General features: G+C 45.2%; 2 protein-coding genes across 5 annotated transcripts in view; both read right to left on the bottom strand.

The window, feature by feature from the left end:
• The window catches only part of ATP6V0A2 (ATPase H+ transporting V0 subunit a2), a 40460-nt gene extending 36984 nt beyond the window's left edge, over positions 1-3476 (bottom strand). The window contains exon 1 of one of the 2 annotated variants that reach the window (XM_043442309.1): positions 3107-3476. In XM_043442309.1, coding sequence (XP_043298244.1) covers positions 3107-3223 — 117 coding nt within the window. In that variant the 5' untranslated portion in view covers positions 3224-3476. The remainder of the gene's footprint in view (positions 1-3106) is intronic. The other variant, XM_043442318.1, reaches the window with a different exon arrangement.
• A 4867-nt stretch (positions 3477-8343) lies between these two features.
• TCTN2 (tectonic family member 2) overlaps positions 8344-18628 on the bottom strand; it is a 30879-nt gene continuing 20594 nt past the window's right edge. For all 3 annotated transcript variants that reach the window (XM_043442348.1, XM_043442342.1, XM_043442332.1), the window contains 5 exons: positions 14972-15078; positions 11463-11619; positions 9948-10073; positions 9220-9308; positions 8344-8558 (listed from right to left, as the gene is read on the bottom strand). In XM_043442348.1, the coding sequence (XP_043298283.1) occupies positions 8455-8558; positions 9220-9308; positions 9948-10073; positions 11463-11619; positions 14972-15078 (583 nt within the window). In that variant the 3' untranslated portion in view covers positions 8344-8454. The remainder of the gene's footprint in view (positions 8559-9219; positions 9309-9947; positions 10074-11462; positions 11620-14971; positions 15079-18628) is intronic.

Genomic DNA, 18628 nt, shown 5'->3' with positions numbered 1-18628 from the left:
TACATTAAAAAATATTATTAGAAAAACAATGTTTGGCCAATGTTAACCAAAATGGTAAAGTGTTTATTTCTAGCTAATGGGATCATGGAAGTTATTATCTTAGGTTTTCCAAATTTCCCACAGTGGACATATATTACCATCACAACTTTTTAAATTACAGTATTTACGTTGAAAGGCACATGGGGCAAGAATTTTAAGTTTACTCCACGCAGCGTCATATGGGTTGGAAAGTGAAAGTTGATCAGTCGTGTATGACTCTTTGCCACCCCATGGACTATACAGTCCATGGAATTCTCCAGGCCAGAATACTGGAGTGGGTAGCCTTTCCCTTATCCAGGGGATCTTTCAAATCCAGAGATCGAACCCAGGTCTCCCACATTGCAGGCAGATTCTTCACCAGCTGAGCCACAATGGAAGCCCATCTGGCATGGGGCACTCTCAAAATGGAGAATTAGAAACAGCGTGGCATGAAGCTGCTTGAACAACCTGAGAATATCTCCCGTAAAGCCTCAGTTCTTGTTCAGTTTTCCAAACTTCTATAAAGAACTAACCAGAAGAAAGACAAAAATTCTAATCTCACTTCTGTTTGTCACATTTGCACTCATTTCTGGAAGTCGCACTAATCCAAACTAGTAACCACTTTCAAGTTTCTAGTGATTCAGATACCCTCTGTCTGGTTAGAACTAAGAATGAGCAGAGGAAGCCACCCATCAAAAGCTGTCTATGAATGACACGGCTTCTCAGTTTTGATGTCTTTTTCTTCAATATCAAACACTAGTGAACTCAAATCAGACACCAGGGTTCCACAAATAGTAGGATCTTCATGAAGAGGCAAACTTCTGCGGCAACAACGCACACGTGACTGGATATGACATCCGCCATCGCCTGCTTACACAGCATGTTAACTGGTTTTTTTCTATTGTGTGGTTTCTTGTGTGAAGTTTAGCTTCTATTTTCTTTTTAGGTGGCAACAGCACCTTAATCCCAAGCTAATGCTATGAAGTACATTTTAACACAGATTCATTTTAAGACTAATAATTAATCTAGAAAACCCAGCAGAGGCTGCCTGGTGCTGTTTTCACCAGTATCCACACCTGTGATCCTAACGGACAAAAGGTAAACACTGTCCTCAGACTCCAGACCCTTAGAAAAGTGGGACAGCCTTGCCCTTCACTGAGTCCTACTGGTGAGTTGAATCACCTTTCTTTTCCAGGTCTTCTCTTTGGCTATCATTGCAGAAACTCTGGTCCTGCCTCTCCGCCCTTAGAAGGATCGCTAAAAGAAAAAAGGGAAACGCTCCCACCTGCACAAGCCAGAAAAGTCAGTGATCCCACCCAGTGAACACAAAGTCAGTAAGAAACTCCAGAAGGGAACAGAAAGAGTCAGGTATGATGGAGCTCTCTGCTCTAGCTGCTTGACAGCCATCCCGAAGACAGACACACATACACCCCTGAGCTCTGAACACCAAGCATCACACAATGTGAGCATTTCCACTTTATTGCACTTGTGAAAAAGATGAACAGCACTTTCTTTTTCTTTCCCTGATTTTCAGTTTAGAAGAATCTCAAGCGTCCTCTACTACCTAATGTAATGGCAATCAACAAAACTTGAATCTTCACAGTAATTAGAGCATTTGTTCAAACCTCTAAGACTTCAGCTTGACTGAAGTCTCCTGGCCTGAGGACTAACAGGATGGAAAACATCTATGATAAAGAAGGGAGCCTGCTTCTCAAACAAGTCTTTCCTGAATCTCTCGGGGGCTCCTTATTCACAGTTCAGCGCAGCCCATGCCAGGAGAGTGGGCTTCATGTGCTGAAGCCCAAGTGGCTCCAAGAACCAGGACAAGTCCGGCCCTCTCTGCAGCCTCACCTGTCATTCAGGAGTTTCTCCCTGACCTTGCAATTGCCTTGGGGGACCAACCCCAGAATCGCTGATATCAAATATTGGGTAGCAGAGTTCCCTCTTGAAACTAAAGCGCCCTCAGAAAGATGAAGGGAAACCACAGGCGATGAAAGGTGGGCCCCAAGAAATAAAATGTTCACTCAAGTGACTTTGAGCTCAAACGGCCAGGTCCCGCCTCATAATCTCCTTTTCACACTGTTTTTTCCTGCATGGCACTTATTACAGCTTATAATCAGAGTGTGTTGTTAACTCCTCCCAGATTGCTAGCAACAAAAACACAGGGACTTTGTCCATCCTGCTTGCCCCTGAGTCTCCAGCACCAAACTCAGCAAGCACTTGATACAAGCTTGTTCATTCATTCCACAAATGCCTATTAATGCCCACAAAGTCAGGGGCTGTACTTAGGAATCAGGAATGAACAAGACTCTTACCCCCAGGGGTTGACAGTCCATGGTGGAGCCAAACAATAAACAAATAAACAGATATATAAAACAAGTGTTTATTACTACTTGTTGGGGGGACAGCTCCCTTTCAACAAATTCTGACTCTACTCCTATTCCGTACGAGGTAGTGGTATGTATCAATACATCGCCAGGTAACAGTGAACGACAAAAAATCCCGCCGCCCGAGAGCTTACACCAAGTTCATTCCTAATTCAGGCTCCTGGCTCTTCCTGTTCCCTCCACCTGGGTCCGTGTCCCCCAGAACTTCCCAGGGCTGGCTCGGCCCAAAGACACCTCCTCAGAGAGGCTTCCCTGTCGGCCCCTACCGGAGGCACCATCTCACCATCCCCTTTTATTGTCGGTACAGCAAACGTATTCCCGTTTACGTATCATTACTTAATATTCCTCCCCTCCTCCCCGTCCCCGTAAGTTCCAGAAGGGCTTCAAGAGGCCTTAACAGATTTGTTCTCCCGCTTAAGTAGCCCAGTGCCTGGCTCCGAAGCATAGGACGGTACGACCCGAGCTGATGAAGACAAGCGTTCCTAACTAACCCAGCCAGGGCGGCCGCGGAACAGACATCCGGCGACCCTGGGTTCGGGCACCGCTCTGCGGAAGCTCTGGCCGGAAAGTGGACCTCAGCTTCCCCTTCTGGGAAATGGGCGCCCCTGCCTAGGAGCCCGCGGGGAAGGAGGCCCGAGCTAAAGGTGCAATGAGGGAGCTTGGCAGGGAGCGACAGCCCGCATCTCCCGGGCGACACTCACGTCTCGGAACTCGACCAGGCCCTTCTCGCCCAGGATGCTGAGGCACTCGTAGGCCGTGCCGGACTGCAGGAAGAGCTGCGCCAGGCACATGGTCTCGCTCCGGAACAGGGACCCCATGGCGGACCGGCCCGCGCCCCCCCCGCGGGACCCGATGGGAGCCGGCGGCTCTGGGCTGCGCGGGCCCACACGGTCAGCCGGGGTGACCCGGGAATCGAGCTTCTCCTGCGGCCTGGCCGCGGCTCCGAACCATGGAGCTCCGGGCTATACCAGCTGTCCCCAGTCCAGCCACCACGGCCGCCGCTCCGGCCGCCGCCAACGCCACCCTCGAGGCCCCGCCCCCTAGGCTACAGCCGGTTCCGGTTCCGCCCCCACACGCGCGCGCGCGCACGACCCCCGCCGGCCGACCAATGGCGCCAGGAGTTGCGGCCGATGGCGGCTGCGGGGCCAACTGGCGCTAACCCCGCGTCAATGCGGGGGATTCAGGAACTCAGCCCCAACCTGACCAAAAGCTGCCCTTTTCTCTGGTGTTCACAGCTTTATAGGAGGAGTTTTGTTGATTTTACGTGCCAGAAAGTTCACCCGACTAGGGTAGTACAATTTTGTGATTTTTAGTAAAGTTTCAGAGTTCAGCGTCGGGATCAATTTGAGAACGTTTCCATCAACCCCATAAAGATTTCTCCTGCTCAGTTCCAGTCAGTCCCCTTCTTATCCCCTAGCTCCCGACAACCACTAGACAACCTTTTCTCCATAGATCTGCCTATTAGGACATTTCTTATCAACGGAATTACACCCCGTGTGGTGTTTTTCTTTGGGGTCCTGGCCCCTGTGCGGACAAAACAGGGTCTGGTGCCAGACTGCTCTTGCTAGGATCCTGCCCACAGCAGCTACAGAGATCTCTGACAAACACGAAAACCGGATGTGAGCTTACTTTAAATCTTCTGACTTCTCCCACTGCATTTCGAATAAAGTTGAAACTTCTTACCAGGGCCAGCAGACACACCACTGGGTCTAACCTCTGCCTTCCCCAAGAACTGGTCTCCACACCACCCACCTGCCTTCTTTCTTTTTCCAGGCTGGTGCGCTTGAACTTGCTGACTCTTCCCTTCTCTCTGCCTAGAACACCCTTCTCCAGGACCTTCTCAAGATTAGCTCCTGCAAGTCTCAGCTCAAATGTCACTGCTTCTAAGAAGCTGATCCTGACCACTAGCAGAAGTGTCCCTACCACCCCACCCTAGGCAGTCCTGTTTTATTTTCTCCATAGCACCTACCACTGTCTGACATTATCTTGTCTATGTTTATTTCCAGTTTTCCCCCAGTAGAATGTAAAACTTCCTGGACAAAAAAATAAAAATCGCCTGCCATTTCAGTAAGCAAAGGATGTCACAGCCATCAAGCCATTAGCCACTGCAGCCACCCCCAAGGGTTCATCCTGAGGGGATTCAGAAAGGAGAAAAACAAGTTACCGGTCCTAAATAGATAAGATGCATATCTAAGGAATAATTTCCGTGAGCCCAGACTCTTCTACCTTCCCATGCATGGAAAAGTGTTGCAGAGGAGAACCAATTCTGACTTCATGTTTCAACTGTTTCTTTGACTTGCTTTTCATTGCTGTTATTATAATCCTACAAAATGGCCTGCCTCAGAGGACGCTACCCCTCTGCCTGTTAAACTAAAGTGCCTTTGTTCAGCTCAAAGAGAGACTCTGACCCTGCACACCTGTGAATGGCTGTGAGAAAAAAAGAGATTAACACATCCCTTCCTGAGGCTGGCTGTTCCCCAACATGTACTGCAAGCTTGATGGCCCTTTTTACTTGACTTCCTCATTGCTTTTCCTTCTCTATTCTGCCTTTTGACTTTAGTTCCTCATGGCCTCTCTCTCTGGTCTACTATAAAAGAACCTGGCATCCAGACCTGGACAAGGTGGTTATTTTGAGACATTAGTCTGCCATCTTCTCCATCAGCCAGCTTTCCAAAAAGTCATATTCCTTGCTTCAACGCCTGTCTCCAATTCATTGGCCTGTCATGAGGCAAGCAGAGCAAGCTTGGACTTGTCAACAGAAGCACTAAAAATCATTAACTTGTGATGGCTGTTCTTTGTGATTACAGTAATCTTTTGATGTTCAACTACATGGTTTTTTTCCTTCGACAAAAACTCTTGTACATCCTGGCTTCTCCCTTACCTTTTTCAGTTTCACAGCAATCTGAGAGGCTGTGCTCCTGAGCTATAGCCCTCAGTAAGATCCCCGAACAAAACATAACTCTCAACTTTCAGAGTTGTGTTGAAGATTTTTTGTTTTGTTTCAGTCAACAAGTCTACCAGACAAGGGATACTGCCTTGGTATCTCCAGGGTTCAGGGCAGTAGTCGTTCAATACTCCCCAAATGCATATATGAACATATAAACTATATAGTAAGGTCTTCCCTGTAGCTCAAATTGTAAACAATCTGCCTACACTGCAGGAGACCTGGGTTTGCTCTGACCCTAATCCCCTTCTACTGTCAAAGTGAGTTTTCCCTTTCTCAAGTGCAAAATCACCCTAACAAAGCCCACAAAATCAGGCTAAATTCCCTGTCATTTGGAAATTTTACATTAACTTCACAGAGCTAGTTATGCTAACTGCCAGGGAAAGACTCTGAATCACTCACTGCAAAGAACCAATCAGTTGGGTATTTCCTTTGCTTTAATAAAAGACAATTTTCAGTTCCTAGCAGGTGTAATCACCTCAACCCACAGAGATCCACATCTAAGAAAGAGTGCAAAAAAAAAAAAAAGAAAGAGTGCAGCAAAGTGGGGAGAAATTCAGTGTTTCCATGATGTTGTGGACTTTAAAAAAAGTATTCACAACCTAAAAGTGGAGAGTTATGTTTTATTTGGTGGGAATTTTTAGGACTTCAAGCCCAGGAGACAGCATCTCTAGTGACCCTGAGAGAACGGTTCTGGGGAGCAGGGGGAGGAGTCAGGTTATATAGAAGTTTGCAACAAGGGGAAGGTAGTCTGAACATCAAAAGATTATTGTTAATTAAGAAAAAACAGATATCTGAAGTTAAGGAATTTAGTGATTTTCTGTGTATGGCAAGATGCAAGAGTCTGGGCTCAATGAAACCATTCCTTTCATATACATCTCACCTATCTGGGGCCAGTATCACGTTTTCACATCCTTAGCTTCCTTTCCTTGGTCCTCACCACAGGGAGCGGCTACAGTTTTGGCTGTTAGATAGCAGGTATTCTCCTTCTTCCTGAATTCCCTTAGGGCTCAACAGCTCACACCTGTTAGGGCTGCAGTCACTATTAACTGTGATATCTTTCTTTACCAATATGGCAGGAAACACTCTATTTCACATCATATTCTGAGATTCCTCAGGGCTCCACCATAGGGAGTGGCTACAATCTGAGGGTTTCTAGGTGGCAGGTATTCTTTCCTTCCTGAGTTCCCTTGGGGCTCCCCAGTCATGGTAGCTGCAATCACTGATCACTGTGACATCCTTTGTTTACTGATATGGCACAAAATATTCCATTTCTCATTATATTACAAAACAGTAGTTCGTAGTGCATGGGTTTGATCCCTGGTTGCGGAAACAGAACCCCACAAGCCACATGGTGTGGACAAAAGAAAAAAAAAGATGCAACAACACATTGTACATAGCACCAGGATGTCAAGAGATGCTCAGAACTCAGAGAGAGAAGAGAATTGCTTTAGAAAATTCCATTTACCCACGGTGCACAAAGTCCATCTGAAACATGACAAAATTTATCGAGCCCACCAAGAAACCTCACTGGAGGTGGCAACACGGCCACATGGCTGTGGCTGGAGACGGCTGCTCTGCCCCCCTCCCCATGCTGCATTGTGCTGTCTGTCCCTTTGTAAGAGGCCCCAGGAGGAATTTCTCTCAAGACTCAACTAGGAAAAACTGTACTTCATTGAAAGCCAGATTATTTTTTAATCAATGGTTCCCATGATTCCTATAGCTAGTAAAATTTTGGACTTTTGGCAAACTGAAGACTATATTAGGGACCTACCTTTACTAAATGCAAGGTTGTTGGCAGATTTTTTCGTGGGCTTGTGTTCACTTCTGGTTTTGTTTTACTTACCTCCTACGTTAGGTCCTTTCCCCTAACCCCTACATTTTGCCTCATCCATTTTTTTGGATTTTCGTTATTACACACACTTTTTAAGACTTCAGAAATGGAATATTCCCTGCCATATCAAAGATCTCCTGGAGAAAGATATCACAGTCATCAGCAATTGCAGCCCTCCAATGTGAGATGGTGAGCTAGGGAATTCAGGAAGGCATAGAACACCTGCGATGTAGCAGTCATCAAGACTACGGCCACTCCCTACGGTAAGCCCTGAGGAAAGCAACCTCAGGATGCAAAAACACAGAATGTGCATGCATGCTCAGTCATGTCTAACTCTTTGCAGCCCAGTGGATTGCAAACTGTAGCCCACCAGGCTCCTCTATCCATGAAACTTTCCAGGCAAGAATAATGGAGTGGTTTGCCACTTCCTACTCCAGGAGATCTTCCCGACCCAGGGATCGAGCCATGTCTCCTGGGTCTCCTGCATCAGCAGGTAGATTCTTTATCACTGAGTCACCCGGGAAGTCTAAAAACACAGGAGAGTGGCTCTATATAGCTGATGTACATTTGAAAGGAATGATTTCAGTGGGCCCAGACTCCTGCATCTTCCCATACATAGAAAAGTGCAAAATCCCTTAACTTGGGATATCTGGTTTTAATTAACAACAATCGTTTGATGTTCCAGCTACTTGCCCTTTGTTGCAAAACTTCTATATAACGTGACTCCTCTCCTCACCTCCTCACAGTAGTTCTCGCAGGGTCATTTGGGACAGTATCTTCCCGGCTTGAAGTCCTACAAATCCCCACCAAATAAAACAACTGTCAACGTTGAGGTTGTGAATATTTTTTAAGTCAACAGACTTCAATGCATTTCTAATCCTTTCTTAGGAATAGTGGAAACTTATCATTTCAACAGAAATATATAAAAAATTCAAAGACTGACTCTCTGTGGTAGGAATAACATTTGGACCAAAACTCCTATGACTTCCATAATCTGTGATGAACGAAAGTTCCTAATCACACTTATTGACACAGTTGACCCTCTCATGCACTTTGCTCACTCTGGTGCATCAGTGAGAACACCCACTCTGAATTGCTTTGAATGTTTGGATAGCCACATATGTGAATTTAACTTGTGGAGCACTTAATAAAATTTTCTATAAAAATAAAACATTTCATTTATTAAGATTTTACAGAGAGGCACACAGGAGGACAACAAATGCCTGACGTAGAAGCTGATGATCTGTAAGAAGTCAGACGGTAGTTGCATTCTAATCTTTGTGTATTCTGATCCAGGGGTTACTGAGGAATACAGCTAATATGATGAAGGAAACCAGTAGTAAGCTCTTGGCAACACACTGAGAGTAAGGCTCTCCTGCAAGACAATGAATCAAACTAAGCAATTTTTTTTTTTGTCATTATCATCATCATTATTTTATTTTTTTAAACTTTTTATTTTGTATTGGGGTACAGACTATTAATAATGTTGTGATAGTTTCAAGTGAACAGCAAAGGGACTCAGCCATACATATATACATGTATATATACATATATAGATGTATCCATTCTCCCCTAAACTCCCCTCCCAGCCAGGCTGCCACATGACATTGAGCAGAGTTCTCTGTGCTACACAGTAGGACCTTGTTGGTTATCCATTTTAAATACAGCGGTGTAAGCAACGTTTTTTTGGTCTTGGGGGCATTCTTGGCTGAGCCATACAGCCTATGGGATCTTAGTTCCCTGATCAGGGATCCAGAGATCAAACCCATGCCCTCTACAGTGAATGCACAGAGTCTTAACCACTGGACCACCAGGGAATACCCAGGAATGTTGTTATTTCTTAACTTTTTGGGTAACTAGGTAGAAATAAGCCAAAATATAAACAGTGATCATGTCTAAATGGCAACATCAGTACATGTTTTCTTTTTAAAACTTTGCTATATGTTTTAACTTTCCTGTGACATTTATACTTTTTTCAAAAGTTTTTTAATTGACGTAACATAATGATAACCATTTCAGAAAAGGGCTTTACCTACCTCGATAATATTGGGTCAGTGGATACAGAAGTTGTGGCCAACAAACCTCATTTCTGTTGCAGTCGTACTCTGTAAAATTGATCTGGAATCTACAAAACATTTTAGAAGGTTACAATAGCGATAGCAAAGCACGCTCTTGATGAGCTGCATCAAAACCTGATTAAAGGTGGCTCCAGTGGTAAAGAATCCATCTGTCAGTGCAGGAAATGTGGGTTCAATTCCTAATCAGGGAAAACCCCATGTGCCATGGAGCAACTAAGCCCGTGTCCCACAGCTACTGAGCCTGTGCTCCAGAGCCCAGGAACTGCAGCTACTGAGCCCACATGCCTAAAGCCTGTGCTCTGTAGCAAGAGAAGTCACTGCAGTGAGAAGCCCGCAAACCAAAACTGAAGAGCAGCCCCTACTCTCTGCAACTAGAAAAAGTCCTCGGGAGCAGCAGTGAAGACCCAGCACAACCAAAAACAAATAAATAAAATTATTTTTTAAAACTCATTTAAAACTTGATTAAAGAAATAAAGCTTTTGTTTGTTTTTGTTTTTTACTTATTCAGCAGCACTACGTGGCATGTGGGGTCTTACTGCCCCCACCAGGGATCAAACTCATGCCCCCTGCAGTGGAAGCATGCAGTCTCAACCACTGGACCACCAGGGAGCTCCCTAAACTTCTTAGTTTTGAACATACATTTTTCTGCTTCCTGATCATGTCACTGAGGTCAGCAAACAGATTACCTTGTAAGTGGACGGGGTAACTGTGCGGGTATCTTAATGAACTGGACCGATGCGCCGATGGGGAAGAGGTCAGCCTTGTCCTCACAAGTCAGTCCACACTGGAACTGCCAGGTCACAGAGGAGAACCTGGGAGGGAAAGTCATGCAGGCAACAAAGCCACCACTCACTTCTGGTCTGTTAAGAACACTGGGTAACTGACACAGCAACAAGGTGAGCTGGGCTTCTCCTACACACGTTTTACGTTTCACGGGTGCTACCCTTCCCCCTTTGTAGTATGTAAATTGTCAAATGCACACACAAGCTGAGACAGCTTATAATGAACCCTTGCGGACCTATCACAGGCTGCAACAACTACCAGCATTCTGCCAGTTCTGCCTCCTCTCTTCTCCCCCGTCATCTCATTTCACACTGGTGCTTTTAAAGTTCATTTGTTTTATCACCTGTTTGTCTCAAACAATAGTGTAATAGTAATAACAGCAGCAGTAGCCAACGATTTTTGAAGGCTTTCTATGTTATTGCTGCCTCTTTGCCTATCCCAGCAGCCCTTTGCCTTTCTTCTAGTAATCGCACCTCCGTTTTCCCCAGTTTTCCCCAGAGGGAACTAACCCTCTCCCACTCTCAGTTGAGCAGACCAGAAGGGACTCACCTGAACCTAGGAATGTGCCCATCACCTACACCCGGTCAATCAGATCTGTCTACTCTCCTGGCCATAGTGATTGGTTCAGAATGAAGCACATGACTGAAACTGAGCCAACGAAAGTCTTCCTAGACCATTTTTGAGACAGATGGGGAAAGGAGGCACCCTCTTTCCACTGGACTTGCTAATCCGATATAAGCCTGAAGTTGCTGGTGTTCTTCCTTGCCACCTCTTGAGGAAACTTCCCTGAGAATGAAGCCCATCCAAAGGAAGGAGGAGCCAAGAGATAAAGAGGAAAAGACCCTTGACCGCATAGGAACCATGAACTAACTGTGTACAAACTTTTCACAATTTGGACCAATAAAATCTCCTTTTGCTTAAGTCTATGTCAACTGGGAATCAGTCACTGAAAAGTGAGAGTGCTGACATGTGAAGGTGTTATCACCATCTGACCGATGAAGAAACTACAGTTCAGAAGAGGTTAGGCAACTGTCCCAGGTCACACAGCTCACACTGGGAAAGCCATGATTTGAACCCATCTATCTTGTCACCAAAATCTCTATATTCCCTGATCAGTATGCTGATATTCACAAATCTCAAAATATGCTAGCACTAAGCAGCCCCTTATTCATCTCTGAAAGCCCTGAAATACCTGGCAGAATCCCTTCTACATAGCCCACAAATACTCGTGAGTGGGAATGAATTTCCATTACAAACCCAGTTTATCCACATTCCATTTATACAAGTAATCATGTTGCTAATCATCACAATTTATAAATGAGGCAATCAGATTCGAAATGACTATTTCCTGGTTTTTCGGCATACCCTCAGCTTTACTGACTCTCTCTAAAGCACACTTAGCCTCGATGCCATCATACCTAGTCTCGACGCCAAGTATCTCCTGCTGAGTCATCCCTTCCACGGCGCCAGCATCCGAGAAGAGGATGCGGATGTTCAGCTGCGCGGGAACATCCAGGCAGATGCCGCTCACGTTGCTGTCAGGTGGGTCTGCGCCTGCATCAAGGGCATCCGCACCTGGAGAGATGTTAAGTCGTGCATTTTGGAAAGAGGAATTTAGTTGCAGTTTTCCTACAGTTCTGTAATGTAAGCCCCCAAATTGGAAATATTATTAGGCAGGAATCAGAGGATTGAGTCTTTAATCTCTAACAGGCTCTAGTTATATGCCTCCCTTGGCTTCCCTGGTGGTTCAAACGGTAACGCGTCTGCCTGAAATGCCAGAGAGAGACCTGGGTTCGATCCCTGGGTTGGGAAGATCCCCTGGAGAAGGAAATGGCAACCCATTCCAGCACTCTTGCCTGGAAAATCCCATGGACGGAGGACCCTGGTAGGCTACAGTCTATGGGGTCGCAAAGAGTCGGACACAACTGAGTGACTTCACTTTCAGTTTTCATTTTCAAAATGTCTCCTTGGGCTTCCCTGGTGGCTCAGTGGTAAAGAATCCGCCTGCCAATGCAGAAGGCGCATGTTCAATCCCGGATCCAGGAAGATCCCACATGCTACGGAGCAACTGAGCCCAAGGGCCACAATTACTGAGCCTGTGCTCCAGAGCCCGGGCGCTGCAGCTACTCAGCCCACGTGCCACATCTACTGCAGCCCGGGCGCCCTAGAGCCCGTGCTCCACAGCAAGAGAAGCCACCGCAATGAGAACACCTAGCATAGTCAAATAAATCATTTTTTTTTTAAAAATAAACACTTAAAGAAAAGTGTCGCCTTGTATGTTAATTCAGTCATTGGAACTTTAAAATCTTTGACTCACCTAATAAAACCATAAATCATGATTCAGTTCCCAAGCTCCTCATTGACATCCACCCAGAGTTTGAACAGAAATATCAACTTGCAGTAAAAGGCCATGAGGCTCACTCTATGCAGTCACTGTTCTAGTAAAAGCTTGTGTAAGACATTTAGAATCCATACTAACAACTTTAGTTACTACAGATGAAATAGTTCAAAAGCAATTTCTTGGTGTGCTGCCATAGCAGTAATACAGACAGAAGAGGATAAAACTGGAAAAGAGATGAATTTTCATTCATCTCGAAAACTGGCCTCTGTAGGGGTGAGAGGAGACAAAACAGCAAGGTCAGTCACAGAATGTGGATGGTAAGTCTTAGGGCCACTCCGGAGGGGATTTCTTTGTTTCTTCAGGGATCTGGAAGGTTGTCACCAAGTTTCCTTCTCCTTGATACATGAGGTCAGCACTGTTCCTCTTCTGTTTATTAACGAGGACCAGGGTTGACTTGCAGCTTAGACAGAAATACAAGCTAACAGTTTTCCCCTTGAAGACAACACAACGCCATCACCTCTGACTTCCCAACTCTGGTTTCCTGTCTTGAAATTTCCCGTGGTTTTTACTTCTCCAGTGCTTTATTGACCCCTTCCCTGCATCCCACGGGCACCTCCATGGCCCACCTCACTGGCCGACAGGTTAACAAAGAGTTGACAAGCCCCGACCCCTGGGTTCTACTTCCAAATGAGGACCTAACTCTGGGCTTAGGGTCTTGAGCCCAGGTGGGACAGGCAAACCGCGTGGCTGGCCAGACCCCACTGCCTGAGTCAGAGAGTGGTCAGCAGTACCTCGGCCAGGCATACGTATTACGTGATCCCTGGCCACCCTCAGGGGAGAGGACAGAGGGGGTTGTAATGATTCAGGTCCTAATCACGAGGGGTGGTGAAAGAGCAGGGGCATGTGTCTGGTTGGTCCTTTGTATGAATCCCAGCCTGACAAGCTGAAGTGACCTCGGAGGGTGTGGAAAGGGTAAAGACAGGACTCCGTGTGCGGGGGCGGGGGGAGGGTTTGCACTCCCAGCAGCATCCACAGGGATGGGAGGGGACTTAAGAAAGCAGATGCTGCAGCGTCAGATAGCTTGTTCAGGCCCCAAGAGGCAATCCCAGGAAGGGGAGGAAGAAAAGAAGCTCTCTCTATTCAAAGTGCCTTTATACACTCAAGCATGCATACTCAGTCACTTCAGTCATGTCTGATTCTTTGAAACCCCATGGACTGAGGAGGCTGCCAGGCTACAGTCCATGGGGTCACAAAGAGTCAAACGTGACTGAAGCAATTGAGCACGCACACATGGACTACAGCCCGCCAGGCTCTTCTGTCCATGGGATTCTCCAGGCAAGAGTACTGGAGTGGGTTGCTGTGCCCTCCTCCAGGGCATCTTCTCCACCAAGGGATCGAACCAGAGTCTCTTATGTCTCCTGCATTAGCAGGTGGGTTCTTTACCACTAGTGCCACCTGGGAAGCCCCTTGTGCATTCCAGACTCCCCAAGAAATCAGAGCAACACTACCAGACTTGCTGGCTGGGAGGAGATGAAGAGGAAGGAACCCTGGGTTTAGCTCCAGCTCTGCCACAACAAACTGTGACCTTAGACCACCCATGTGAGCCTCAGCTCAGTGACCAGATGGACACTCTGTAATTGGGGTGGAAATCGGGCTCATCGGGGCTAAGTCTGTTCCATGTACTCCCTGCGGTATATCTCTTCTTCACACACCAAACCCTGTGTGTCTCTTCACATACTAAACCCTTCTGACCCCAACACTCAGAGCAAAAGCCTCTGACCAAAGACGCTGGAACGTCAAATCTTTTTATCTGGCCTTGGTGACCCTGCTATTATTAGCTCTGTTACACCTTAATTTCTTTCTTTTTTAATAGCTTTATTGATATGCAATATAGTTCACCTACTTAAATTTAAATGTACAATTCATTTCAATTATATTCACAAAGTTATGTAACTAGCAGCAGATTCAACTTTAGAACATTTTCATCACCCCCCAAAAGAAATCCTATACTCACTAGCAATCACCCTTCATTTCCTTCCAACAGCCTGAGCCTTGGACAACCACTAATCTGCTTTCAGTGTCTATAGATTTGCCTTTTCTGGACACTGCATTATAAATGGAATCCTATAGTATGTGCTCCGTTGTGTCTAGCTTCTCTCACTTAACACAATGTTTTTTTTATCACCTTTTAATTTTAGGTTAACAAAATTGCTTTTGTAAATTATAAAACCAGTTCTCAACTGTCCATACTGCTAGCAATCAAAAATAGGAATGCAGACTGACACGCACTGAAAATCCTTAAACTTCATTAAGACTTCCTTTTCCAAAGACCGTTAGCTTGTAAAACAACTGGGCAATTTGAACTTCCTGTAGATTTCCTCTTTAAAAAAAAAAAAAAAAAGCCATTGTGAATAAGAGGTAAAAGACATGAAAAGCCTCCTACGTGGAGAGCTAACCTCTAAACAAATGTCTGTTGGATCACAGCAAAGAAAGACGACTGTTGAGTCAGGCTTTAATGCCACATCTGACGCTACATAGTCACAGCAACCGAGGTACATCTTTTACACATGTGCAGCTTTGACTTACGTATTATTTCAAGCCAGCCATCACTGAGATCGTTGTAATTGGAGTTGCCTCTCATTGCAACATGAGTCGCTTGTACTAATGAATCAAGCAGTTCAACAGCATTCTCCCTGCAAGAGAGGAAGACATTTCTCAGCTCCTGGCCAGCAGGTCTTGTCCTGAAGTCCTTTCTGAGGGTGTCCAGGTTGTGCTTGCTGGATGCCTAAACAAAAAAAAAACTGCCAGGAGATCTAGGCTGGGAGTCTCACCCCTCAAGGATGGTCTTCCTGAGATGAACTTATACAGCAAGGGGAGGACAGACATATGGAAGCAATCTCACTTCAGACTTAGAACATTAGTAACTTACATTAGAATCACGTGCAGGCTCCTCTGAGTGTGGATAGGTGGGTAGATCACATGTCAAGTTACCAGGATAAGTTCATGGGCCAGAGTGACCCCATAGTAAAAGGAACCTAAATAATTAGCCAGAAGTTTGAGCTATGAAATGAGGTAAAGAGGACTTCTCTGGTGGTCCAGTGGATAAGAATCCACCTGCTAATGCAGGGGACAGGGTCCAAGCCCTGCTCTGGGAAGATACTACACGCTGAGGAGCAACTAAGCCTGTGGGCCACAACTACTGAGGCCTGTGTGCCTCGTGCCTATGCTCTGCAATGAAGAATCACCCCTGCACGCCACAAGTAGAGAAAGCCCAAACGCAGCAACAAAGACCCAGTGCAGCCAAAACCAAATTTTTTCTAATTAGATTTCAGATTAAGAACTAGAACTTAGCATCTCTCTTGTTCCAGTGACCTCACTGGAGGTACAAATCTATTGAACCACAAGGGAGAGACTCTGGCTGTTGACTCAGGCCTTGCACCCTTCCATCAGGAGCCACCGTGGGTAACTTATTCCCACACTTTTTCTTCCCTTCTCAATGTCACCTCCACCTTTTCCCTGCTTCCCAAAGAAGTACACCACTTGGGATATAGTTCAGATGAGATGGGTATAAGAATGAAAGTGAAAGTGTTCGTTGTTCAGTCATGTCCATGTTGCTCAAATTTTGCGACCCCACAGACTATAGCCCGCCAGGCTCCTCTGTCCATGGAATTCTCCAGGCAAGAATACTGGAGTGGGTTGCCAGTCTACTTCTTTCTCCAATATATGCAATCAAAACCACACTTCCTTCTCCAATACATACAATCAAAACCACAAGAAGATACCACCTCACATCTACAAGGTTGGCTATTATTCAGAAAACTGGAAAATAACAAGTGTTGGCGAGGGGGAATTCCTTGGCAGTCCAGTGGTTAAGTCTACAAGCTTCCACTGCAGGGGGTGAGGGTTCAATCCTTGGTCAGGGAACTAAGATCCCTCCCGCAGAATGGCATGGCCAAAAAAACAAACAAGTGTTGGCAAAGATGTGGAGAAACTGGACCCCTTTTACATCGTTGGTGGGAATGCAAAATGGTACAGCCTCTGTGGAAAATAATATGGCAGTTCCTCAAAAAATTAAACATGATGATCCAGCCATTCCATTCCTGCGTATACACCCAGAAGAACTGAAAACAGGTGTTCAAACAAAAAGTGATACAAGAATGTTCAAAACACAATTCACAAAGCACTATTCCACAAAAGGTGGAAATACCTCAAATATCCATCAACTAAGGAATGCACAAACGCACAATTGCACTCATCTCACACGCTGGCAAAGTAATGCTCAAAATTCTCCAAGCCAGGCTTCAGCAATACGTGAACCGTGAACTTCCAGATGTTCAAGCTGGTTTTAGAAAAGGCAGAGGAACCAGAGATCAAATTGCCAACATCTGCTGGATCATCGAAAAAGCAAGAGAGTTCCAGAAAAACATCTATTTCTGCTTTATTGACTATACCAAAGCCTTTGACTGTGTGGATCACAATAAACTGTGGAAAATTCTGAAAGGGATGGGAATACCAGACCACCTGACCTGCCTCTTGAGAAACCTATATGCAGATCAGGAAGCAACAGTTAGAAATGGACATGGAACAACAGACTGGTTCCAAATAGGAAAAGGAGTACGTCAAGGCTGTGTATTGTCACCCTGCTTATTCAACTTATATGCAAAGTATATCATGAGAAACACTGGGCTGGAAGAAGCACAAGCTGGAATCAAGACTGCTGGGAGAAATATCAATAACCTCAGATATGCAGATGACACCAACCTTATGGCAGAAAGTGAAGAGGAACTAAGAAGCCTCTTGATGAAGTGAAAGAGGAGAGTGAAAAAGTTGGCTTAAAGCTCAACAGTCAAAAAAAAAAAAAAAAGCTCAACAGTCAGAAAACTAAGATCATGGCATCTGGTCCCATCACCTCATGGGAAATAGATGGGTAAATAGTGCAAACAGTGTCAGACTTTTTTTTTGGGCTCCAAAATCATTGCAGATGGTTGATTGAAGCCATGAAATTAAAAGACACTTACTCCTTGGAAGGAAAGTTATAACTAACCTAGATAGCATATTAAAAAGCAGAGACATTACTTTGTCAACAAAGTTCGTCTAGTCAAGGCTATGGTTTTTCCAGTGGTCATGTATGGATGTGAGAGTTGGATGGTGAAGAGAGCTGAGCACCGAAAAATTAATGCTTTTGAACTGCGGTGTTGAAGAAGACTCTTGAGAGTCCGTTGGACTGCAAGGAGATCCAACCAGTCCATCCTAAAGGAGATCAGTCCTGGGTGTTCATTGGAAGGACTGATGCTGAAGCTGAAACTCTAATACTTTGGATACTTGGCCACCTCATGTGAAGAGCTGACTCGCTGGAAAAGACCCTGATGCTGGGAGGGATCGGGGGCAGGAGGAGAAGGGGCCGACAGAGGATGAGATGGCTGGATGGCATCACCGACTCGATGCACATGAGTTTGGATAAACTCCAGGAGTTGATGATGGACAGGGAGGCCTGGCGTGCTGCAATTCATGGGGTCGCAAAGAGTTGGACAGGACTGAGTGACTGAACTGAACTGAACTGAAGGAATGAATAAACAAATGTCACACATATATATATATATATATATATATATCTCCATACAATGGAATATGATTCAGTCATGAAAAAGAATGAAGCACTGACACAGGCTACAAACATGGATGAATCTCAAGAACAGAATGCTGAGAAAAGTCAGATATAAAAATTCACGAAGTATAGGAGAGCATTTATATGAAATATTCAGAATAGGTAAATCCATAGAGACAGAAAGTGAACTGGTTGTTGCCAGAGCTAAGGGGAGGGAGGAATAGACAGTGACTTCTAAAAGGTACAGGTTTCAGGGGTGTCCTTGGTGTTTCAGCAGCTAAGGCTCTCAGCTCCCAGCACAGGGGGCCCCAGTTCGATCCTTGGTTAGGGAACTACATCCCATATGCTGCAACTAAGACCTGCTGCAGCCAAATAAATACATTTTTTTTTAATTAAAAAATAAAAAGTATAGGTTTCATGTCACAGAGACAAAAGCGTGTTGGAACTAAACAGAGGTGGTAGTTGTACAACATTATGAATGTACTAAATGCCAGTCAACTGTTAAAACGATTATGTTGTGTGAATTTTGCATCAATTAAAAAAAGAATGCATATGAGTATCCATAAAGTTCCAAATCCCACCCAGATAATTAAATGGGAAATTCTTTATACATCATGTAACAAAGCTTAAAAATTCTT

The sequence above is a fragment of the Cervus canadensis genome, chromosome 1 (genome assembly GCF_019320065.1).
Source record: "Cervus canadensis isolate Bull #8, Minnesota chromosome 1, ASM1932006v1, whole genome shotgun sequence".
Lineage (NCBI taxonomy): Eukaryota > Metazoa > Chordata > Mammalia > Artiodactyla > Cervidae > Cervus > Cervus canadensis.
This window is presented reverse-complemented; position numbering and strand designations above follow the sequence as displayed.